General features: G+C 41.7%; 2 protein-coding genes across 3 annotated transcripts; both read right to left on the bottom strand.

The window, feature by feature from the left end:
- Positions 1-236: 236 nt before the first annotated feature.
- On the bottom strand, positions 237-19064 carry LOC105451188 (WD repeat and FYVE domain-containing protein 3). 2 transcript variants are annotated; one of them, XM_011691486.1, is made up of 47 exons: positions 18441-19064; positions 17653-17889; positions 16809-17054; positions 16553-16711; positions 16251-16443; positions 15978-16164; positions 15709-15890; positions 15274-15625; positions 14825-14946; positions 14449-14732; positions 14100-14366; positions 13710-14003; positions 13258-13628; positions 12890-13179; positions 12139-12354; positions 11895-12067; positions 11586-11814; positions 11364-11500; positions 11069-11252; positions 10706-10977; positions 10361-10590; positions 9835-10002; positions 9531-9739; positions 9007-9182; positions 8683-8831; positions 8388-8589; positions 7674-8031; positions 7368-7572; positions 6856-7276; positions 6462-6671; positions 6119-6307; positions 5693-5986; positions 5372-5607; positions 5023-5278; positions 4724-4935; positions 4488-4620; positions 4260-4413; positions 3943-4177; positions 3631-3854; positions 3274-3527; positions 2569-2796; positions 2059-2250; positions 1791-1959; positions 1446-1692; positions 1113-1367; positions 589-786; positions 237-484 (listed from the first exon to the last, which is right to left on the bottom strand). In XM_011691486.1, exons 2-47 carry the CDS (start codon positions 17875-17877, stop codon positions 367-369), a joined length of 10305 nt encoding a protein of 3434 aa, XP_011689788.1. In that variant the 5' UTR covers positions 17878-17889; positions 18441-19064; the 3' UTR covers positions 237-366. The 2 variants fall into 2 exon arrangements, with proteins under 2 accessions (XP_011689788.1, XP_011689790.1); XM_011691488.1 differs by having other exon boundaries at positions 11895-12061.
- A 399-nt stretch (positions 19065-19463) lies between these two features.
- Positions 19464-25104, bottom strand: LOC105451185 (poly(ADP-ribose) glycohydrolase-like). The gene is made up of 11 exons (XM_011691481.1): positions 24775-25104; positions 24485-24677; positions 24210-24370; positions 23967-24083; positions 23299-23460; positions 22968-23221; positions 22786-22883; positions 22500-22659; positions 21996-22314; positions 20590-20824; positions 19464-20466 (listed from the first exon to the last, which is right to left on the bottom strand). Exons 2-11 carry the CDS (start codon positions 24582-24584, stop codon positions 19739-19741), a joined length of 2334 nt encoding a protein of 777 aa, XP_011689783.1. The 5' UTR covers positions 24585-24677; positions 24775-25104; the 3' UTR covers positions 19464-19738.
- Positions 25105-25242: the final 138 nt, after the last annotated feature.

The following is a 25242-nucleotide window of genomic DNA, read 5'->3' as shown; positions in this document are numbered from 1 at the left end:
TACAACCTAGCATCTAACACCTATAATAATCATACCTTGTTCTTGCTTCAATAGACTTTGTTAATAATAGAATTGTCATCACAAAGAGTAAAAATACAACAATCCTCGCTTATGCAGATACGAATAAAATTACGACTGTAATGAAAATCATTCATTAAAAAAAAAAAAACCCCAGATACAACAGATTGCGTGCAGATTCAGTTCGCACACGAGAGAGAATGAAACGCCTTGTGTTCTTTTTTTTTTGTTCGCGTACAGAATTTTCAACTGAAAGATTAATAGGTACACTTAAGTATTTACAACTCGCTAAGAGTTTTTCATATAATTTAACGATTTATATAAGATAAGACGTCGTGTGCTGTCACATTAAGCGTTACTCTCGGTGGAGTTACTCTGAGACCGTAATGACGAATAACAGCCCTGACAGACCCTAACCGGCTTTAGGATACCGAGCCTGGATATTTTGGACTCGAATCGGCTGCATCTGTGTGAAGTAATTAATTCGACTTGTGAATTATGAGTACGGCAAAAGCAAAACGAGGGCCATTTTTTTTTTTTAGACAAATTGCAATCCCTAATTTTACTTACCTCGAGCAGAACACCTGCCCACAGTTGCGGCAATGATGTCTTCGCTCGTACAGATTGAACCTGACGCCGCAACCGGCGCAAGAGTCCGCTCCCTCGTCTTTCAGCCAGTGATCGGCGACCGTGCGTCCAGGTTGTTCGCACACGCTCCATGAGAATACCCTACCACGAGTGTCGCCCACGTAGACTGTCCTGTGATCCCTACGAATCGACAAGCGCACAACAAATGTTTAGTGTACTTAATATCGTCTTATAAATAATTAGATTTTATGTACGTTTAATCGTAAAAGCGAATCATATACTGTAATTAGTACGATTGAGATATATTTTTTTATTTCAAGTTTGCTTATTTTTTGTATTTGTTATTTGAGAAAGAGTTATAAAAAAAATAGGTACAAACTTTACTACTTTATTATGAAAAAATTGCTAATATAATAAAATAAGTACATTTAATAAACTTTACGACTTTATTGCGAGAAAATTGCTAATATAATTTCAACGATATTATATTCGTGCTTCACAAATACCTTGATACTGCCAGGGCCGTGATGGATGCCGGTTCTGCATTGTCTTTACGATCGTAGGCAGTATGCATTGTCAATTTACTGCGGAATACCAACTGTCGTTGCCACTTGAAACCGTCCCGCAAAATATTTTGCGGATTGATCTTTCGCGGCTTCGTGTCGGCCTCGGTAACCATGACGAAACTGTCGGTCAGACTGGTGTCGCTTTTACTTGCCCTCAACGCCCCTTCGGAGTCTCCGGGATTGCTGGCGGACTCGCTGCGAAATATAACAAAAGAAAGTGTCACGATTATAAACAAGATCACCGCGAATTGCGGATATGTAAACTGTACTTACCTGGTTTGCGTGCCCTCGCTATCGGCACGTCCGCCACCTTCGCTTTTCCTGAACATCGGATTTCCGCGACTCTTCCTACGCAACACGACCAGTGACGCGTGATTATTCTGAGGTGAAGGTTTATTACTTGAACCATTGCTAGATTCGTTATCGGAACACTCCTCCTTTTCCTCGTGGAGCCTGGACGCTTCTTTGGTATTCTCCGCTTCAGAGAGGCTGCTCTCAGAGCCACTTTTTATAAGTGTACCTTGAAGTGAAGATGAAATCGTCCATTACATTTTGCATTTATCTATATATATATATATATATATATATATATATATATATACGATGATATTTACTTACTTGATCCCTCAGCAGATATACTCATTTGTTTGACTAATTCCTGAACTCTCTTCTTCGTTTCAGTTTGAGTGCCTTCCGTGTTTTGCTTCTCGTTCTTCTCTTTGGCAGTTGTTACCTCTTCAGGCTTCTCTTCCTCCGCAGGCACTTGCACGTAATCCATTGACCACATCTGTAAACAAATCGTAGTCCGAATATTGACGAGTGTATCTTTTGTGAAATTTTGCTAAAAAAAAAAAATTTCAGAGGAATAGGAGCGTTATTATCTTACACGAGCAACGCCATCGGTGGAGCCAGTCATAATAACATTTTGGGAGTCCCATTCGTGAGTCTGGCTGAAAGCGACGCATAATATTTGTTGCATTCTGTCGGCGCGGCCAACGCATGTATTGACGCTCGCCAATTCCTCCCCATTGATACTCCACACGTGTAGCCACGTTGCTGCGCACGTTGCTATGTCTCCCTACAAATATTTTTCCACGTGTAACATTTTCCTACATACAGTCGTGGACACGTCGGTTGCGACACTTTTTTTCATAAGTTTTTAGTATATATTTATAATATATATATAATATATATTTTATAGGTAACTAATATTTTGCAAATTCGAACCACGATGGTGTACTATCTTTAATCTAGAGACATCGGTACACCAATCGTGGTTTTCGCATTTTTGCAAAATATTAGTGCGTTTCGAAACCCATTTAAAAAAGTGTCCGCAACCGACATGTCCATGGCTGTACACATATCCACTCATTATATCTTCACGTAATGTAAATACCGTTAATTCATTTATCGCCACTGCAGCAACTGGTCCTGCGTGGCCCCGAAGTTGACGCACAAACAGGCATCGGGACAAGTCCCATATAATCGCCGTACCGTCTCGCGATCCGGACACGATAACGTTGTACGCGGGACTGGACGACAAGCACGTGACTGCGTCGGTATGTCCGTACAGGCACTGTTTTATGGAGAGTTGCCGCTTGGCGTATTCCCAAACAGTGACGACCTGCGAACACGCGCATTTAATACTAGCGTAAAATAGGACACGAAAAGATGCACGGAGAGAATTTTATTTTAAAATTTACCCTGAAAATTATTTTAATCGTAGGACATAGTATTTCGGCAAATTTTATGTGATTTTCTCTGTCTTTTTACTGTGCACTTACAATAAATTTGTTGTAGTACATATTTAAAAAAATAGTGACAATCACATAAAATTTGTCGAAATACTACGTTGTCCTACAATTAACATGATTTTCAGGGTAAATTTTAAAACAAAATTCTCTCCGTGTAGCTTCGAGTAATTTTTTTATACAAATCAATCCTCCATCTTTTTTTGAATAACTGTACTAAAATATAATAAAATGGAATGCTACGGTTTTTTTTTACCACGGTTCACAATTTTCATCCGAAAAAAACGATATTTCATGAAAAAGAGAGGCTATCTCGCAACTATCTTCTCTTTCGCGTAGACGAGACTTACGGAGCTGGTGCCAGCAGTAACTATCAACTTGGAAGACGGACAAACGCACGCCACTATCTCCCCGCTGCTTTGCATCATAGCCTCGCCGACGAAGATCGCCTTCTCGCTGTCGTAGTTCCCTATTCTGAGGGAATGATCGGCGAATCCCCATGCCACGTACTTGTTGTATGAGGGTGGGATGAGCGTCTTGTTTTGTTCCACCGCTAACACAGCTTTGTCGACGTGCAATATCTGCCCCACGGGACCCTTTAATTCTGCAAAAAAAAAATTAATTTGTTAATTAAACATCTAAAAAATATACGGTGTTTAATTATAATATTAACGGAAAATGTCGATCAAAAATACAAAGATACGAACCTTTAATGGGCTGCAGCGACGGTTTCAAATTATCGAGATTGTGGAAGAACAGCTTGTCAGACGTGGTGATGCTCAGTCCAGGGGTGATGGGTCCGGGATCTATAACGCTGGTCCTCTGCGTCATCTTCTTCGCCGGATGCGGCTTCTTGAATAATTGCTTAGGTATCTGGCCGAAATTATTGATGAAGCCGATAGTGGCGTTCTTCTTCAGCGGATCGTCGATGCTGCAATCGAGACGGAATTAGAAATCCTTATTCTTAGGCGATCTCGGGAATCGCAAATGTGAACGGAATCAATTATGTAAACACCGACTTGTAAATGTCAACGTTGCCCTCGTAGAACAGATGATGGAATACGTTAACCGCTTCGACGGCCGCCGGGCCGTTCTGCTTGCACCCGAATATCAGATCGATCCACTGGTGGAGATGCTGCGACACGTAGTCGCACTCCAACGCGAGCCTGTGCACACGAATGAATTCCCGAGGATCCTGCTTCGCCCAAGGTGGAAGAACGATATCCCCGAGTTGAACACCGCTTTGCTTAGAGCCTGTAAGAAAGAAATGTCATACGTGAAACCACGTTAGGCGCGAAGAAAAAGCCAATGTACGTCGCTCGAAGAGACGTTTTACCTAAATCAAAATGATTTGAATTGACTAGGAATTCCGGGAGGTAAAAAAATTCCGGGATAAGTTCTTTCACGTCGGCCATGTTGTGTTTGGAGGCGGACAGCCACGCTTCCTTTACGCTATTGAACATCCTGTCGGCTAAATCGAAATGCCCACCCTGCGAAAAATTGTAATTATTACACATATGAAGATTTCGAATGGAAAAACAAACAACTTTCGATATGTACGAACCTGTAGTCTGAGAAAGTGTTGCGTAAATGGTTCCATTCTCACTAAATAGGAACATACTATCATCGCTGAGGAATAATGCGTGCCGTAATGGTAAGGGGGAGTCTCCCCGTGCGGATCATCCCATTCTTTATATCTGCATAAAAAAAAAGAGATAACCGTTTTAAAGACTTGTTTTTTCGACGATGTGTATAAAAATATATATTCATATATATAGTTCACATATATATTTTCCGTACCTTTTCTTAAATTGCAGCAATCGTTCGGGGCTTTGCGCGCCCATAGGTTTGCCGAAATCTCTGAACGTCGACGAGTCCGTGAGATCGAGTTCCTCGCTGTCGTAATCGGCCAAGATCCACGGGAATATCGGGTATTGCATGAGATCGTTGTAGCTACGACCCGCCAGAGTATTTAGATGCATCAGGTATTGGAAATTAGATATCTCTCCTCTCTGTACGCGAAAGAAAATATCCATACTTAATAGACGTAAAGGCTCCTCATTTATCCTTGTTTATTCTGCATAGTTGTAACTACTAACCACCCATCTCTGGGTAACCGAAGTCTCCCCTATAAGATTCGAGAGCAAGCCGGTGGCCTGCTCGACGTTCGCCGTTCGCCTTTGGCCAGCCACGGACTGCTGAGCGTTGTCCGCGATCGCAGTGGCGAACGTCATGAATCTCTGATAAACCTTGTTCCTCACTTTTCGTGGAAATGCCAGCAAATAATTTCTACCGTCCCCGCTGAACACTTCCAGCGCCATGGGTTGTAATAAATATCGTCTCTTGTGTACTTCCCTGTGCGATTCGCGAGAGGTTCACATTTTTAACTATTATTCAAATATCAGAGTGCAGAGAGAAAATGTAATTTTTTTTTATCTCGAAACACACCTGATATCTTCGTAATTGAACTTGGAACACTGTCTCATCGCTCTGGACCTCCTGGGAGATCCCGGCGACGGTAGGATCGGTTCATACGCGTCCGGCAGACTCTCTATGTCTCTTATCTCCCGAGATTTCAACAACGTGAATCCGTCGATCACGTAGAAGTGTTCCTTCCCGAATAAGAGGAGGCCCTCGGTCGTGTCCAAACCCTGTATTCGCGCGCATCTGAACATGTGACTTATCTGAAACGTGAACAGAGATATTGAAAAAAAAAAACATGAACGATTGCAACGCGACAATTTCGTGGACATCGATTGTGATAGCGACCTTCTCGTGCTCCTCGAGTAGACGTATCAACGTCTGATTGTCTGGAACAGTTTGGTTGTTCTCTTCTTCCTGCTCGTTATCCTCGGGCGCTTCGTCCGGCTCGCTGGCGTGACGTTCCAGCGTGCACGGAACCATCGGCGGCTCGCTCTCGGTGGAAGTTTCATTAACGTTTAACGGCGTGTCGTCTATAACGGGATCTCGTTCGCGTTCGAACATTCCCGACGAGTTGCCGAGCTGCTTCAGATAGTAGTCCTTACTATCCATGCTCGACGCTACTTTGTACTTTAGCTGTTTCTAAACAGTCAATAAATCAATGCGTTATGATTGCATATAGACTTATAGTTTAAATATAGATACGAAGACAGATGCTTACGCTTAATTTTGAAATCATTTTAAGGCTCATCATTTCACTGATATACGACTTACATTATCAGGGTGCTCTAATTCAGGCCGATATGGATAATGTATGTAGAAGAGTTCATTCTTCATCATCTTCTTTCGCATTCTACACGGTCCTTCGGTCATGTCCAACATCCATTTGTCCAGTATAGTGGGTGTCGGAGGTCCCCAAAGACCGCGTTCTCTAGTCAATTCCGTCTCGGTTTGCAGCCATTCCTGCAAACGGATTAAAAGGATTTTTAGCATATTATTTCATACAGAATATACTTTTTACACAAGTTTAGATAAATAATATCGATTTTATAACTTGATAAGAAAATGAAATTATTAAATAGAAATAGAAGTAGAATTCTTGAACAGAATTTCTTACTTGATATACGTAACGTTGAGTGTGCAGGTTGGTCTGTTGATGCTGCAAACGCCGTACTGCAGCAAGTTCCCTGACTAACGCGACATGCTGCTCCGTCCACTGAGCGACAGTATTCTGATGTAATCTAAGCCTCACGCGCACAGACTCCTCCTTTCGCACTTTTGTTCGGCTCGCTAATCTCGTCAATCCTCCTGTCACCTTTTGAATTTTCTACAATTTTTTTATATATATAATTTATGATTTGCCCAAATATTAGATGTAATGTAATATAAAAGACATAATTAAATAGAATTATATTCAGTGTAATCTATTTTATTTTTAATATTTTATATTTTATATTTAATAATATTAATAATAACGCACACATACAGACACAGAGAAAGCTTTAACGTACCGACTGGATCTGATTGTGGAGTTCCCAGGGAACCCTGTACGAGGCTCTTCTTTCCGAAACTACGTAATTCATCCAGAGCTTTGACGCAGCTTCGTGAACTTGTTCTCGCACAACCGGCAATTCTGGCGCACGATCGTTGCCCACGGGCGCTGACAGAGTTACCTTGAAAACTTCCTCTATCGCGGGCTTCTTGCACACGTACAACTCCTCCCAGACTCTCGTTGCCGCTACAGCCATTAAATTGTGCCCTTGGTGAGACATCAATCTCTCGTCGCTGGATTCCACTTGCGGATTGACGTGCCACGTGGTTTTCATGTTAGTGTCCAACATGATCTTTATATCAGCCGTGAGTTGCAACAGGCAATACGTTAAACAGCCGATAAATTCTAATTCGTGATTGCCAGCACCGAATACTAATAATCTATGGAAAAAAACATCGTAACATTTATTTTTTTTACTTTTGACGAAAATGTAAACGTAAACATGCGTAGTCTCTCGCAACTTGTACACACCTATGAGTAGTAAGCTTATGTAATGCCTCTAATACCGCCATTTGATCGGCAATAGACTCGGTCGCACGTGACAGTAAGAATAAAATTGTCCTATTCAGGCAGTGATGAAGACCTTCCATACTGACAGCACCGGGTCGCCTCTTCGCTTGTCCAATGAGTTTTACAATGAAATCGAATACTTCATGCGGGTCTTTTGTCAAAGCACCTGATATTTGAAAAAAAAAAAAAACATAGTATTAGAAGATATACTTCCTTATTTTAATTAGATTAACGCACACGCAGCGCGAACGGATCCAGATTATTTACCTTGCCACAATTTGTCAACTATTCTGGCTGCCACGTAGCAAACATTATTAGTTATATTATTGGCCGATCCACCGGGAACGACGGGCAGCGCAGCCTGTTCCCCGATCAACACGTCCGCGGCTAACAAATGTTCCATTAATATAGACAACACCTCCGTCTGATAACGCATCTGCTGTCCCGTCGACGCATGTTCCGGCCATGCCTCCAGGACAAGATCTATCGCCGGCGACTTCGCCGTAACTGGCAATGAGAGCGAGTCGACAACGATAACTTTAAAAAAGTCCATTACGAACTTCTTCGCCGGGTGATTTGTCAGCCCAACGTCCTTCGACGGCGATCTCACTAATACTGGCTCTTGCTGCAATAATTATCCGGCATTAAAGTCGATATCTTTACACGGAGAGACTTTTATTTTAAAATTTACCCTTAAAATCATGTTAATCGCAGGACGATATAGTATTTCAACGAATTTTACATAATTCACTATATTTTTTAATATATACTACAACAAATTTATTGTGGTGCACAGTAAAATTTGTCGAAGTATCAAGTTGTCCCACGATTAACATGATTTTCAGGGTAAATTTTAAAGAGGAATTCTCTCCGTTATGTAACAAGTGCTGTGGATAATTCCGATAGTATTCAATTCTTTAAACTTCGAAAAACAAATTTTTTTTTAATCGAGAAATGACATCCTAAAATTTACGTAATTACCTCGTCGGCTGGGGTACTGGCACCGCTGCTATCCTGACTAGAACTCGCGGGTTTCGGAAACAAGGTCCCAGCTAAGGCACCCAAAACTTCCGCGGACATAAAGACTTGCATGAAGTCGGTGAAATTGCGGTAAAGGAAGAACAGGAATTGTATTATTGTCACGGGATAATCGTTTAACCACGCTGGCAATGTTTCTGAGCTGCTGGAACAACAAGCTCGTTACAACGTAATAAACATGATAATTATCGTTTGAACTAGACTTAACGGCGACAATTAATTGCTCTTGCTAACTTACTTGTTCGTGTGGCTGTTCAACATAGTCCGCACCATAGCTAGTAACGTGACCATTGCTTCGGGACATAGATTTATTCTACTAGCAAAAGACGACAGTGTGTGATTTGCCGGTACTCCAAACATAAAATTCCAAACGTTATCCAAATCGAGCTGTATAAAGTTACGCAGGTAGTTAGTATTGTTATTTTCTACATATTAAACTCTAATAAAGCAGCAGAATCGATTGCAGAAAACAAAAAGCCTCTAAATAATTTACATTTGAAAATTCACGAAAGCACATAGATACATTTAAACATTTAAAGATACCAATTATCTGTATTTTTACCTTTGAATCGGTAGGTAACAATTTTACAGGCTGCCCCATCATGAGGGCGATGAAGAGAAAGTAAAGCTCCGGAACAAGATCGATATGTTGCGGAAGCAACCAGCCCAGATGCTGAAATCCTGGTACGTGAAGCCCAGACGGTTTAATTTCACCAGTTGACATTTGTTGATGACAACCTGTTACGCGTGTTACAATTTATGTTGTATTATTTTATACCGTTATTATTTCAGATTAAATATATAGAAGTAGTACACGGAGAGAATTTTCTTTTAAAATTTATCTTGAAAATTTTGTTAAATCGTGGAACAACATCGTATTTGGACAAATTTTACTGTACACTAAATTACAATAAATTTGTTGTAGTATATATTTAAAAAATAATAAAAATCATATAAAATTCGTCAAAATAATATCTTGTACTAGGATTAACATGATTTTCAGGGTAAATTTTAAAATAAATTTCTCTCCGTGTATTTATTAAAGTTTATGTAAGCGATAAACAAAAAATCATTGCTGTTGTATACCAAGTGCTAGTGCCATCTTATTGTGATCGGTATGCCGCAGCCAACCGCCGTTGCTCGTGCCCTCTTTGAACTTTTGTAGAATCGATTGCACAGAACATATCGCTACGAGTAAACGTAACCCCCAGACGACTGTAGTACTATGAAGACCAGACTGGAGGAACAGTAGCACCCAATCTAGGCCCAAAACTTTAGCTACTTCTTCACACATACTGCAAAAGAAAAATACGATTCCGCTTGTATCATCGAACATACATATATATTCGGCATGGCGTAATAATCAAAGATTGTTAGAACAATTTCTTACTTTACATTAACCTTGGATCCATTAAACAACAACGAATGCAAAAGCTGTAAACAACGATTACGTAAAAGTATACTCTCTCCTTCCCCATCCTTGGTGCCTTCTCCTTCTCGAAGGATCAGGTGTTTTTCGGAACATAGCGGTAAGGTAGCCACAATAAATTGTCCAAACCTGAATAAAGTGAAAATAAGAGAGTTGTACGTGTATAGATAATAAATGTAACACGTATACGGAAAGAATTTCCGTTTAAAATTTACCCTGAAAATTTTATTAATAGTAGGGACAACATAGTATTTCGACAAATTTTTACTATGCACTACGATAAATTTTATTGTGCACTGCAATAAACTTAGTATACGTTAAAACTGTAGTATACGTTAAAAAAAATAGTGAAAATTAAATAAAATTCTTCGAAATACTATGTTGTCCTACGATTTTCACATTTGTCCTACGATTAACACGGTTTTCAGGGTAAATTTTAAAATAAAATTCTCCGTGTAGTTATACTAAATGTGAAAGTGCTGTTTACCATAATAGATCAGCTTGTCGTGGTTGGCTCAATAATATACTGAGAAGTGCAAGAAGAATCTGTCTGGTGCTACCTAGCTTCACGTCGCTTAAGATGTGCAATAGTTTATGTACTAATTGTAAATCTCTCATTAATCGCAAGTTAGTTCGTTTCTCACTGGACTCCGCTATTAGCTCGTACAAGTGTTCAAGGAGAGATCTCAGCAATTCTCCGGGTGCTTCATGCCAAACCTGAATTTGAATTAATTAATTAAATCATGCTGTCTGTTTTTAAAAATACTCGTGCGTCACACAGATGAGACAGTTATTTCCATTAAAAATTATGAACTTTTTTTTTTAAACCTACTTGCAAATCACATAAGAGATCCTGAAACGCTGTAACGTTAGGAATCGCGCTGGTTTCTCTACCGCTGTCGACTGTCCCTACGAGACTAAACGTTAAGTGCAGTATGTGGCTGTTTAGGAGAGGGCATTTTCTTCTTAACAACATGGCTAGAGTCTGATATCCCCTTCTGCGATCCATCTCTTGTTGGGCCGCTTGGTTGGATCTCACTACGCATACTAGTGCCTTTACAGCCGCGTACAAAGATTCTACATCTTGGGCCATAGCTATTAAACCTATTAAACAGATTTAAGATCGCAGACTTAAGTCTCACAGTGTCACAACAGTCGAAATAGGCATCGTTCGCCACTTGATTCTCAATCGTACCTAGTAACACTGAACATCCTCCTACATTGTCGATCATTGTAGCTACTGGCTTAGGACTAAATACACGAACGCCAAGATAACCGACAACTACACCACCTAACGCTCGGGCCGGGCCGCTGAGATGTCCCGCGGAATTATGGAGGACTCTGATAGGTGTGGCATTCTCGTGAGACGACATACCAAGCTGTGCAAAATAATTGGATATTAATGCGCGTCGTTTAATTTGAGTTTCTTTTTACCTCTCTTTCTGTTTCTCTATTGGATATTCGGATATATGAGATTAAGAGGTTCGTACTTGTTTGGCGATTGACTTATTATCCGCTCGGCTGTAAACCTTCCTGATTTTAGCTAGAGTTAACTGCGACATCGCTTTTGCGTTCAATCCAAACACAACCTTTTCTTCAGCCACGAGAGGCGCCAGAGATTCAGGGCCTGCAACAATAACGTACATTATTAATATATTTATTATTTATAGAATTATATTTTATAGATTAATCATGTTTATATGTATCAGTACCACTCAATTGCGGCGCTTGCAAGCTTCCCATATAATGCGGCCCCAGTCTAAACAAAGTGGCGATGTTTTGAGAATTAAACACTTCTTCCACTAAATGACATGGCCCTTGCTTCCACGTCAATCTAGAATATCGGCGCCAGCAGGGCGGCGTACCGATGTAACCGTAAACCGGAGAGGCCACAGTTAAATTGGCTGCCCCGCCTCCAGGAACTTGCGTAATATAATGAAGCTAAAAACAGATGCGTTGTGTGTGTGTTTGTATGTGTGTGGATATCTAGTATAAATTACTTTGTTTCAATGATAATTTACCTTTTGACTATGGATATGTTGACCATCCAAGTATAATGAGAAGCTGGAGTTCTTCAGAACCGCGCGGTTCAGCACGATGGCTATGTGATGCCACTGTCCCTCGTGAAGTAAATCGGGACACCACACCCTGGCACCACATTCGCCCGTTCCTTCGGGTTCCCATTCACCTGTATCTAAATGCGCGTTAATTTGCATTACGCCACGCTGAGTTTAACGACGCGTACTTTCAGAGTATTATGCTCACTTTGCGGAATCGGTGTCTCCTGCGTGGAAACAATGATAGCCTTATCCCTAGCGCTAAGAACTGCGGTCAGGCAAATTAAATCTCTCGCCGACGGCGGAGTGCGCACCAAGGTCAGTAATCTTACACAATGGGGATCGGTTCTGGGATCACTAAACTTGTCAACACATATCCATGTGCTGTACGTTAAGCCGGTCTGCGGTGGAAATAATCTATCGCCTGAAATAATTTTTTATATGTAAATTTTTTTACATGTAAATTTTATATAATCTTTTTATATTTTAATTTTTTATATTTTTTATATGTATATTTTTTATATATTATTTGTAAATTTGTATAACAATCGTTATACAAATTTACAAAATTAAGAATTATTTTTTCATCGTCATATTTTTATCACACATTTAATGTTTAACATAGAGACAATCATTCTACACTAATTTTTTTAATATATACTAATATTTTTAACACTGTCTATTATAACAAACTGTAATAGAAAAAATTGATTCGCAATTAATAATTACAATTAATACGTCATTTATCTGATCCAATCGTTATACAAATTTACAAAATTAGGAATTATTTTTTCATTGTCATCATATTTTTATCATATTTATTGTTTAACGTAGAGATAATCATTCTACACTAATTTTTTAAAATATATACTAATATTTTAAACACTGTCTATTATAACGGACTTTAATAGAAAAAATTGATTCACAATTAATATAGTTACAATTAATGCGTCATTTACCTGATCCAATCCCTCCCAGTACACTATTGTCTGCGGATACGACTGTAGGAGGGGTGGTACTCTGCGGGGCGACACTCGGTAGGTACAAACACGCAAATCCCTCGGCGCTCATATCCAGCTCCACGAAAGGTGGCAAGGTGCACGAGCCGTGAGCTCGGAAGTCCTTGGGCGTCGTCATCGACACTAGTGTCTTAATCCGCGTCAAAGGAACTGGCCCACCCCGAAACTTGTTCAGCTCGATAGCGTCCAGTGAAATGCAACACAATGGATCACCCAAGCGTAGAAATTCTCTGGAGGAATTAAATTACGATGTCAATTCGGGATACATTCCTTCAACTTCCCTTTCTTCGCTTATATCTTGATCTTACCGTAAATCTCGCGGCTCAAGCGATTGCGCAGCGAGTCTCTCTATGATGTACTGCAGAGGCTGATGAAGCGGATGCGTTTCGTCCTGCAGAGCAATTCTACCTACTGACAGCAATTCACCAGCCATACCGGCCTCGCACATCACTTGCTGGTTTCTCTCCGACCGCACCAGGCTCTTGATGATCTCCGCCACGTACAATTGTAACGCTAGTGCCATTTGCGGATTGGATGGCTCGGATATAGACGGGAGTAAGTGAAGCATTCCCACCACTATGCCGGGATGAACTACAATTGGCTCAGGCGCAGGTGGATTTAGGTTTAAGGAATTCACGATGCATCTCTTGCCACTTCCGGGAGAGTCGAATGACCTCTGCTGGAAACACGCACGGCCACGGTTATCATTTTTTGAAAGATGAAACACTTTACGTTTACTCCGGCAAAAAGAGTTATATACCTCCATGCTATTTTGCTTGTGACTTGGGGATCTTATCCCGAAGTTGGCTGAATTTGGTTTGGTTTCAAAAGAGTCGAGCGCCACGTCGTAGAGCAAACGCAGCAGCAAGCACGCGTAGCCTAATGTCTTTGGCATGCTATCTGGAAATACCGGCTCCAATACACTCCCAGTGAATAATGATATGAGCATATTTTGATAATTCATGGTTGGTATCATATCCATCTCGAAGATTTTCGTCTGCGTCGAGAAACATCCGAGGAGGCGTAGGGTGTCACACAGACTCGATTGGCAAATCTGTAGTAAAATCGATATTATTCTTATACAATAGAAATACAGAACGTATTAAAAATAATAAAAACACAACTATTATAATATACTTGAAAACTGTACCTCGTGATGGAAGAATTTCGCATTTGCTGGCTCAAATCGCATGGCTGTACTTATAGTATGAAATACCACATGCAGCAGTGTCAGCAATTGGCTCTCGTCCTGCATAGTCCTCTGTATGATATCGTTGCAAGGCTCGCTCTTCTCCGACCTCTGCGGGCCCAATTGATTTTCCAAAGACACCAAAACCGACATCACGTAAACGAAGCCCCCGACTTTCCGGAAAACCGTTCTAGTTCTATGCGACTCGCGCAAACAGTTTAACAGAGACTGAAAAAATAATTCCATATTGTTAACAACTTTACGAGTGCATAGCGACGAGAAATCAATCGGGGGTAAATATTAAGCTCACCTTTAGTATGTGCGTCTTTAAAATCAAGGCATTAGGAGGTGCCGAATGCATAACTCCCAACAGTGTCGCCATGTCGTCGTCACCGCCCGCGCTGAGTATCAATTCTCTCACGATACCGAGCGCTTGATGCCGGCAGTCTACATAGGGCACTAGATTATGAGCGCAGCGCGCGCCTCCGCATTCTCTAAAGACATTCGCGTTTTGAACATTACCCGCTAATAATGTTGTTAAAGCCTCCATTACTAAGGCACCCAACCGTTCGTCCTCGGGGCATATCGTGTATTCTAAAAAAAAAAAAAAACCGAACGTCGAATCGTCAGAGAACTCGCGTGCGAAAGCTCACATATACATGACTGTATCTTTGACGAAGAATTACCTAATCCTTGATCGATCGCAGCCTGCTTATCCTTAAGTAATGTTGCATACCGATGAAGACAAGTCACAAAGACTTCTAGCATACCAACCTCTCTATAAACATCTTTAAATATAGTGTTGTGTCTGAAACGAGCGAGATTTTATTTAAAATATCGCGCGTCGATATTCCTTCTATTATTCAGATGTATTTTAAAATAAAAATCTCCCGATTTACCCTTAGCGTACACGGGAGAGAATTTTAGTTCAAAATTTACCCCGAAAATCATGTTAGTTGTAGGACCACATGATATTTTGACGAACTTTATATGATTTCTACTTTTTTTTTAAATATATACTACAACAAATTTATTGTAATGTACAGTAAAATTGGTCGTAAAATACTGATGCTGTCCTACGATAAACAAAATTTTCAGGTTAAATTTGAAAGGAAATTCTCTCCGTGTATGTTACCTGAATATATTGAGGAGAGTTTCCATGCACATGATACTGCAAGAGACTGAATTGTTCGTTTTCAATAGAATGGACAGCGATATGAGTTCTTTGCACGGAACGAAATTAAGTTGGAAAACAATAAATTCCAACAGTTGAAAGAATTTCTCCTGTATCTCCGGATTCTTCAGGTGGATCTTCTCCGCGAACTGGGACAGGGTGTTCTGCCCCTCGAGAATAAAATAATTCGCGTTGTCGCTGTGGTACACGCTGGATATCGCGTCCAGTATGGTGCAACACAGAAGCGGTGAATTAGACTTCACGAATACAGATTGCAACACTTGGAATGCTTGAATATTTCGCACGCTTCCTCCTGCAGGGACAATAAAATGACGAAGTGAAGTACGGTTCGCTTGTGTATCCTTACTTCGCGAGCATCTCGTTTTGCGACGTTACCTCGGTTGCTTGGTTGTGGCAAGGTAAACCCAAGCATTTGAAACAAGGATCCCATGCTAGCTTGACTCGGCTTCAATTCTGTATGACCGCACATTGTTAAAGACGCTAACATTAGTACCAAATTTCGGATAGCGTCCTGCGCCTCCGCTCTGCTGTCCTGCTCCAATCTCGACGGCGCGTGTCTACATAGAGAGATATAGCCTTCTTATCGCATCGCCACAAACAACAGCCGCCGTACTTTTCGCGCACGGTCAACACTTTTTACTTACTTTAACAGAAATTCAGATAGAAAGATATAGCCTTGGCAAGCACGAAAGTCGTCTAACAATGTCTGAGAAACCTCACTGGAATCTTTTAGAAAACAGAACACCGTTACGAACATTTCTACAACTTCTAATGGTGCCAGCTCAGGTACACGTTGCATATTATCGATACAGAGTGCTATGCATCCTTTATCTATAAAATGAATCAACACGTCAAGTAGATTTGATCTTGGGAAGGTAGATTTAATCAATAGAGGTGCAGTAAAGTGTTGAACTTACTATGAATATAGGCTACTACATTCTGCGTAAGACCATGTCGAGATAGCGTCATCAAGACCTCGGCGGCACTTTTACGCCACATAATATTGTACTGCGGACACCAACTGGTTATTGCTGAGAACAGTAGGGTAAGATCGTCCTTGCGGGCGAGTTCCTCCGCGGGATAAGGGTGGCTGCACAATCTCACCAGCAACTGTAAATTGTAAACGGAACGAATTAAAATCTCGCGGATAAAGTTAAATTCCCTGCTCGCCTCCTTCGGGGGAAAAGTATCTATAAAACTCTCGGAAAATCGTGGTCACCTGAACGAATATTTTTTGCAGCAGTATCCTACGCTCTCTGGGAGTGAATTCGCTGTTCGTATCCGTAACGTCGGCGTCCTCCTCGTTCATCTCGGGCAGATCGAAGAACAGGTACAAGCACTTTACCAAGGTCGACGGAACCGAGGCAGCGGTCATAGCCTGGAAAGAGTTTTTGACAGTTGCAGAGGGAGAGGAATTCGCCTTTGAGAAAATGAGGATATGATTTCAAACGGAGAAATTCAATTTATGCGCTTACTTGTATCAGTGACGTGTCGCCCGCCGCCAGAAGATTCAACGCGGACAGCAGCATCCAGCCGTTGCTCGACTCCTCGCTGTTCTCGATCTCCAGAAACTTGACGATGGCACAGCTCGCCGTCTCGGTGCTCTGGTTGCTCGCCCTCCTCCTGATCTCGGACACCATCAGTCTTGATACTTGCTGCGTAAACGCCAGAATGTCCCAGAACTTTTCGTTCATGTCTCCCGATGGACTGGAGCCAAATACCTGGCGAACACGAGACGAGTTTCTCTCTTGCAATTACGACGACGCGAGAAAAACGTGTATACACGGAGAATTTTATTTTAAAATTTACCCTGAAAATCATGATAATCGTGGGACAACGTCGCATTTCCGACAAATTTTACGTGATTTTCACTGTTTTTTTTTAAATATGTACTACAACAAATTTATTGTGTAGTACACAATAAAAAGAAACAGAGAAAATTACATAAAATTTGCCGAAATACTATATGTTGTCCCACGATTAACATGATTTTCAGGGTAAATTTTAAAAGGAAATTCTCTTCGTGTAGAACCTGTTTCTCTAAAATGAAACATCCGTTTTTAATGCCGAGGGGAAGGAAAAAATCTCAGCTTCAACGCGGGAATGTATATATATATCGCGACATTGCCGCAATAGTGTCATATCTCGAAAATTGACAATTTTGAGTTATTCATCGCCAGATAAAAGTACACGCCATATCCATCTTTTCCAATGACTAACTCAAAATTGTCATTTTTCGAGATATGACACTATCGCGGCAATGCCACGAAATATATCTTATATCAATTAAAGGATCCACTTTTTTTGTACGCTCTCTACCTTGCAAAATAACGGCAACATGTTGTACAATTTGTCATCCCGTTCAGTGTCTGAGAGGGGATGCGGCGGATGGGTGTACTCGGAGAAGAGCTTCTTGAGGTGCATAAGCCCCAGGGCGGTGTGCTGGGGATTCGTGCCGCCGGCACAGTCGTCCAAGCCACCGGTACCGCTCGAGCCCATACCTCCGACGCTGGTACCCCCTCGTAATTTGCGCATTATGTTCATACTTGAGATTTGCTGTAAAGGAGAAAAAGAAAAAACATAGAGTCTTCCTCCCTTGTCCACGGTATTTTTTCGGAGTAGTGCAGTGTTTTCCCAGCTGTGACACGGGAAAGATCGGACGTGATATCATTTAACGCGGAAAGACTTTTTCTCGCGCGCTATACCATTCGGACATCTAATTAATTATCGTCAGTCTACGAGGCAGACTGGAAAGCGAAACGGCGAATCGACACAGGTACAATCTTTCATTGTTAACTCGGCGCGTATAAAAAAAAGGAGGAGGGGGGGGGGAATGAAAAAGGTACTCTTGAAAAGTTAATTAGAGAAAGGAATAGAAAAAAAAAAAACTCGATATCACGAGCTCAACTTTCTAGTCACAGCCGGTCAATAGAGAGCAGATCGATACGAATGAGCTATTTTAACGAATTGACGAAAATGTCAACGTGCTCAAAAGGAACGACGCAAAATGAACACACACACACACATATACACAGGCCCACGCACGCACAGGCACACATACACACGTAGGACATATACACAGGACTTTGACGGCTTGAGAAACATACGTTGAATCGCGACTCAATAACTCAGGCGATCGGCAAGATCGGCGCACGTAGGAGAGCGAAGGAACGCGTCGTGCCGACGGGAGCGGTGCAGCATGACGGCGTAGCGTATCCCGCGGCGGGCACGTCAGCGGGCACGCTCGCCGTGCGCCCGTCGTGCCGACGTCGCGGGTGTCGTCAACGTCGCGGCGGGCAGCATGGAGCGACTCGACGAAAATGGCACGGCGCGGCGCGTGTAAAACGAAACGGCGGATGCCTCGGCATCGGCGCGGTCCTCACCCCCGGCGTCGCACGGCGTCGCGAAAGAGCGCGTGCAGGTGACACACGGCCGATCGGCGGTCAGCGCACACGGATCAGCGGCATCGCCGCGACGAGAGCATCCGGCTCAATATTTACGTCCGTCCGTCCGTCCGTCCGCACTGCCTACGCCTGCCTGTCGGCTCGCACTCGAAACGTCAGATCCAAAACGCGAGACGTCACACGCACGGGAGGAGGCGCGCACACGCGTGCAGGTGGCACGTATACCACACGCGCCGTGTATACGCGCACGTCGCCATCCGTCGCCGAAACACCGCCCACGGCGAACGTCCACCACCACCACCTCTCGCGGAGCGAACGATCGCGGTTGTACGCGCGCGGTGCCGCGTCGCCGATTGCGGATCGCGCGCGATCGGCCGTTACCTGGGACGCGTCTTCGGTCCCCCCTCCCCCCGTCCGGGAAATTCTACATTTTCCGTCGTCGGCGAGTCTCGTGTGTCGTTTCTCACGGCGGGAGACTTTTTAATATTTCAGTGACAGCGGCCATCTTCGCATTTGACAGCTCGCTCGGCCCAACGGCGATGCGTCGATAAGCGGCCACGTGACCCTCTCCTCCCTCCCCTCTCCCGCCGCGAGGGGCTGAGGGGGTTTTTAAAGGTCGATTTTTAAAAGGAATCTCCGTCGAGTGGCGACCCGCCGAAGGGCCCGACATCAATCGTTAGTTATCGACAGACAGTTTAAGAACCATGTTGATTAAAAATTAAAGAATTTTTAGATTGATAATCTTTTTATGCATTGGAAATTATTATATAATACAGCTGCACACGTAATCGCTTTTTAAGACACAAAATATAAGATACGTATGTTAGATATACAAAATAAAAAAGGTGTCAAGGTGCTTGAATAATCCCGTCTTACGCAGAATTTTATTTACATTGTACTTTCAAGATTTGTAACGTTTAAGATTATACAGAATATTTATAATTACAGAAGTGCGCGGGTGCTAATTGGCATCGCTTCGAAATTGTCCGTGTACCGCATGTTCACGATATTCGCTGGAAAAATTCCGAGATCTTCCTCTGGCCGCTCCTTTTAGGGAGCGACTTTTGCTTACAGGATTCCGGAGCGCAGTCTTTCAAGATCTTTACGGATTCGCTGTCGCCATCATCGCACAGTTCCATCGATTCGAACGATAATTCGGACTTTATCTTCTTCGATGTGTCTTGATTGTCGATAAGGCGTGGAATAACCGGCTCTTTCGAATTCGACGTATTCACGCTGTTGTCCAACTTATTCGATATCTTATCTTCCATTTGCACGTTCTCTCCGTTGACGGTGTTATCTGCAAAATGATCGTCCCGCAAACCGCCGTTCCTATGACTATCCGCCTCTCTCGCAGCACTCTTGGTTTTCCCATCGCGGTTATCCTCGGGTTTGACATAGCCGTCGCTGCTATCGCTCTCGCAGCTCGTCAACCAATTCATGATCTTTTCCTCCTCCGCCACTTCCTTCTCCTTGGCCGTCGAGTAATGATATCGCTTGTTATCAATGTCTTTGTTCGACAAGGTCGCGGTTTTGTTCCTTTTAAACAGCGTCTCCCTCAGACACTCGGCGGAAATATTCGCCGAAGGGACGCTCTCGGCGGGCTTCGTCGGGAAGTATTTGCTCAACGGTTTTATCCTACTTCTGTTGTACAAGAAACAATAAAAATCCGAATGAGCGTTCGAGGCTGACTCTCGACGATACTCCGACAGCATTGAGTAAAGTCGCGCTAAAAGTTAACGGGGGGGGAAAAAAAAATTAAATTAATCAATGTAACATGAGTATTTAGAAACCGACTGTGGTTTCCGTTTTTCTTTTAATTAATTCTCTTCAAATTAACTCTCGAATGTACCTATATCGATGTCGTGATGAATCAAGTGTGCGTACATCGCTGCCACGTCGTCCCGCAGCTTCGTGTCTCCGAAAGTAAAGTAGACCATCGATCGGCCTGCAGCTGCAGCAGCCATCAACTGTATCAAGACTTTCAATTTCGGATTTCCGCGAAACGCGCCGCATCCCCAGTTTCCGGTTGCGATGGCAGGCAGATTGTTCTTACAGGTGTCAGATCCGACGAATCCAACGTAAGCCTGCGGAATATGCATTAGCGTTAGAATTGGAGAGAGACTATTCAAAACTATAATCATTCTAATTAAAATCGTTAACTTAAAACTCACTTTTCGCTCCCATTCTCGGAGAATAAAATGAAATTAATGTACTTTTCGAGCCGGATCTTTCGCTCGGTCGACGAGTGTCGCGTTCTATTGCTTCGAGTCAGAACGTAGTAAAAATAAAAGTAAACGCAACAAGACGAGTGTCGTTCGGCGAAAACAGCTGATCGACCGTTAGCTTGTCAGCGACAACAGCTGATCGGTCTTTTGTCCGTCAGCTGATCGAGCATTTGCATGTCATTGTTGTTACCGAGGATTCTAGAACGTTCTGTTCGACAATCTGTAAAACAGCGAAGCCTTCGGGCCCTCGGTCGCAGTCTCGAACTATTCGTTAACAGATCCATGTGCTCGCCTTATTTTATTTGGTTTCTCGGTTTCGGTGCTTGCAAAATCGTCTTGTTGACGTGTACCTCGCTAAATTACCGAACAACTCGCGAAACGGCATTCGCGATTTTCAGAAAATCCGATCAGACATTGTCGCTGACGGTCGATCAGCTGTTCTTGGCTGAACGACACTCGTCTTATCGCGAGTGTTTACACTTTACTTTAGCGTTTTTTTCTGACTACGTTCCTCGAAACAATAGAACGCGACGCTCGTCGACCGAGCAAAAGATCCGGCTCGAAAAGTATATTTATTTTGTTCTATGAGAATGGGAGCGAAAAGTGATTTTTAAGTTAATGATAAAATTATTAGATTAATTTTAAACAGACATTATATTAATATAACACTGAAATAAGTAGCAATTTTTTACAGCTTGTAAATAATAATGGTTGAATTTTGGGAAGAAATTATTAAAATTATTAAAATGATTATATTTTTGAACAGACAATGGCATTATATGTGGCATAGCACTGAAATACGTAGCAATTTTTTACAGCTTGCTAAATAATAATTGTTGAATTTTAGGAAGAATATTATCGAACGAAATGATTAAAGAATATTAAATAGAATCTATATAAAAATTGATAAAATTATTTATGAATAAAATCGTTTTATATTTCCGATAATTTGGGAATCTGATAAATTTCACAAATTTATATACAGATTCACATTCTGACGATAACGTCTATTTACATGAAGATTACAAACCTTGTTAAGCTCACGATTTATGTTGTCCATATTGAACTGCAGCGAGGACTGCCTGAAGTAAAGGGCATCAATAGCGACGATTGACGTCATACGTCTACCACTATTGTCCCTCGGTGTCTCGTCAACAAAATCTCCTTTCCACTTGAAAGTGTTGCTATACCCTTCGTACTTGCTGTACCGCTCGATACCGGTGACGACGAGCGCCTCCGTATCGTCCAGTTCCTCCGTAACCAACATAGTGACCATAAGTTCCGGGCATATAACGAACCGTATCTCTTCCTGCACGCAGCCCAAGCCTAGCACACCTCCGCCCACATATCTATTCGCGAAAAAGAAAGTTAGTAAATATTAAATGGAAATTTAGTAATAATCTTAAGAATCTCTTTACTCCTCTCTCTTTCCCTCGTTATATTTGTTTTATAATCTTATCAGCCAGAGTCTCGAACGATACTCAGTAAATTGCTCAAGCATGAATCATTCAAGAATTGTATAATGGAGGCTCACTTGTTTGCGAAATCCACTTGGAGCAGCCCAGCTCCTTCGCTTTCGATAGTCCCTTTACTCGTTATGTGTAACGGTGGCAATTTTTGGTCTTGCAAATTCCATCTTGGACAGCTTTCCAACGGAATGTAACGTCGTTCGATTGTTATTATACCTTCAGGTGCTGCTCTATGTAAAAATTGTAATGTGTGACTCTAGTTCTACTAGATGATTATTTTTGGCAAATTATTGACAAAATACGCATAAGTATTCATGTAAAAGAATACATAATTATGATGTATGTACTCACCTTTAGTTGTTACTCGCCTGAAGTAATGAAGAAGACATTTAATCTTCTCCATCACTGACTCACACTGGCTGTGTTTTTCGTTATAGGCAGCGAACAATCTGAAATATCAGAAGGACACACGATAAATACTATTTTATCTCAAATAATTACAATTAAATAATTTAAATGATTTGCAATCTTACTTGTTAAAATTAATATATGGATACGACGCGTATTCCGATTGCGGATTACTTGAATTCCGTCTAGGAAATGTACAAAAAAATGCGTTTGCCAGCAGCGAGGCTACTTGTAATTGACTCAAACTGATAGACCCGTTGGTGTGTCGTTTCAGCAGGGGCACCGCGCCAGTTAACAGCACAGGAAGCTGCAAGGCCAGTTGGATTATCTTTGGCATCAGAGTTTCAAAGAACATGGTCGTCTCCTCCGAGTCCATGACCTACGTCAAAAATTTTCTTGTTAATCAAAACTGTTGAAGGGCAATACTTAAACGCGGTGCAGGTGGAAGGGCTATACCTCCGAGAAAAAGTGATGGAGCGCCGCGAAATTCCAGCGCTGTGCGTATATTTGATTGTACGAAAGTATAGCATCTTCTAACTGTTGGCTGGAAAGTATGTTCCTCAGCAGAGCTTCCTGAATCATCTCCCATCTATTTCGGCAACTGCGACTTCCGCTCCTCTAAAATACAGTCTAATAATTAATGTCAATAATTACTTGTGCTATACGGAATATCGTGATCCAGTATTAAAAAAAAAAGAACCGAACATTAATCTTAATACATTAACATCAGTATCCATTTATATTTGTATATTTGTATATATTATCCTACCCAAACTTTATTCTGAGATGACAGTTTTTTCAAGCAATTTATAATCCATAATAAAAATATTTAAAGAATAATATTATATAAATAATTTTAAATAATTTTACATTATTATTTTATAGTTATAATGAAAAAAAAGCCTTTTCAAGAGAGGCAAATAAATTACGAAGTTAGTTAATTAATACTCAATTTTGAATTTACTTTGATAGAACTTTAAAGCTTAATTATGAAGATATTAAAATAATATTAAGAATTTGGAATCTAAATGACAGGCTTCTCTTGGTATTTTCAAGGAAACAAATTTTCAAATTTGAAAAATCTATCATCTCAAGATTTCGATATCTTATTTGATAACAAGTACCTGCTCTATTGGATACAAACTGTGCGCAGAATGCGGCATTCGTACATAGCCCTGGCTCCACTTGTCTATTCGATGCGTCGGATATGGCTTTGGTGGTCCAGGTGTACGCAATGGTAACTAAATCAGAGAGAAAGTATACAATATAAACAACGGATATCTAGCGAGACACGCACATGACGCATTGCGAGATCTACATATAAGATTGATAATATATCACATCGATCCATTCATGTAAAATCATACCATGAACAATACTGTGTGACTGGAAGAGACGACGACCGGCGGATGTTCCCGACAGTCGTAAACGCCCAGGCCCTTGCGTATCTCGTCCATGCTCATGCCCTTCCACTCGGGTACGCCGTCGGACGGCTCAGGCTCGTTAACGCCAACGGACATGGAGCTCGCTGAAGCCAAACGTTTTCGATATTATTATTATTATTATTATTATACTATTACTTGTATATTAAAAGCGACACGAGACGCAACACAACGCAGGGAACGCGCGGATGGATTCTTACAGTCCGAATTGGCCGCGTTCTTCGTGCTCTGCGACAATTCTACGTCCGAGAACAGGTCCACGGAGTGCTCCTCCTCGAACGTTATCTCCGTCTCTGACATCCTATCCTCCTGAGGTGGGCTAAAAGTCGTACAAATCGCACAGCGGCAGCGACGAGAGGAACGGGGCGGTTGCGTTATCCATTCGCGAGAAAACTGAAAAAGAGATACGGTGTAACCTTAAGGCGTCGCACGTTTGCAGTATACGAGGAATCTGTTCGGGACAACCAAAAGCGAGTGGCCGTGGACCTACGGGAAATTTGTCGGCGAGATTGTCCAGCGGCGATTTTTATTAAAGCGTCAATCTTCGCGCGAATTCGTGCGTCGCGACATAACTAATGCCAAATCCAGCTTGCATTCGACGTTCCTACGTTTCTGTAAATGCATATACAAATGTATGCGATGTGTGCACGCGCGAAAAGTACTACGAGCCACTCGCCCAGAGGCTGAAACCGATTGTTGGTTATGTCAGCTGTCAAGGTGTGTACTTTGTGTATGTATGTACAAAAAACTCGCGTGATGTGTGATCGCTGGACGAAAACCAACAGTCACAATCAAAGAACAGTTACAAAGTAGATATTTTATATATATAATATTTAATATATATATATTATAATTTTCTACATATTTCATAATTAATTAATACATAATTAAGGTTATAAGTGTTATAACTTATACATGTTTTGGTTATAATAATTAATTTATTAATACATATAATTAA

Source organism: Wasmannia auropunctata, unplaced genomic scaffold, assembly GCF_000956235.1.
Source record: "Wasmannia auropunctata unplaced genomic scaffold, wasmannia.A_1.0 LD336053.1, whole genome shotgun sequence".
In the NCBI taxonomy this organism is placed as follows: domain Eukaryota; kingdom Metazoa; phylum Arthropoda; class Insecta; order Hymenoptera; family Formicidae; genus Wasmannia; species Wasmannia auropunctata.
Note: the sequence above shows the minus strand (reverse complement) of the source record. Positions and strands in the feature narration are given on the sequence as shown.

What these genes read in the sequence shown, in the direction of transcription:
- LOC105451188 (XM_011691486.1), bottom strand. Translation starts at nt 17,877, where the DNA reads ATGAACATAATGCGCAAATTACGAGGGGGTACCAGCGTCGGAGGTATG. An exon ending in GGATCCAAGGTTAATGTAAA is followed by an intron (nt 9,740 to 9,834) that starts GTAAGAAATTGT and finishes TTTCTTTTGCAG; the next exon opens with TATGTGTGAAGAAGTAGCTA. An exon ending in TATATCTGCTGAGGGATCAA is followed by an intron (nt 1,693 to 1,790) that starts GTAAGTAAATAT and finishes CTTCACTTCAAG; the next exon opens with GTACACTTATAAAAAGTGGC.
- LOC105451185 (XM_011691481.1), bottom strand. Translation starts at nt 24,584, where the DNA reads ATGTCAGAGACGGAGATAACGTTCGAGGAGGAGCACTCCGTGGACCTG. An exon ending in GTCACACAGTATTGTTCATG is followed by an intron (nt 24,084 to 24,209) that starts GTATGATTTTAC and finishes TCTCTGATTTAG; the next exon opens with TTACCATTGCGTACACCTGG. An exon ending in TCATCACGACATCGATATAG is followed by an intron (nt 20,467 to 20,589) that starts GTACATTCGAGA and finishes GTTAACTTTTAG; the next exon opens with CGCGACTTTACTCAATGCTG.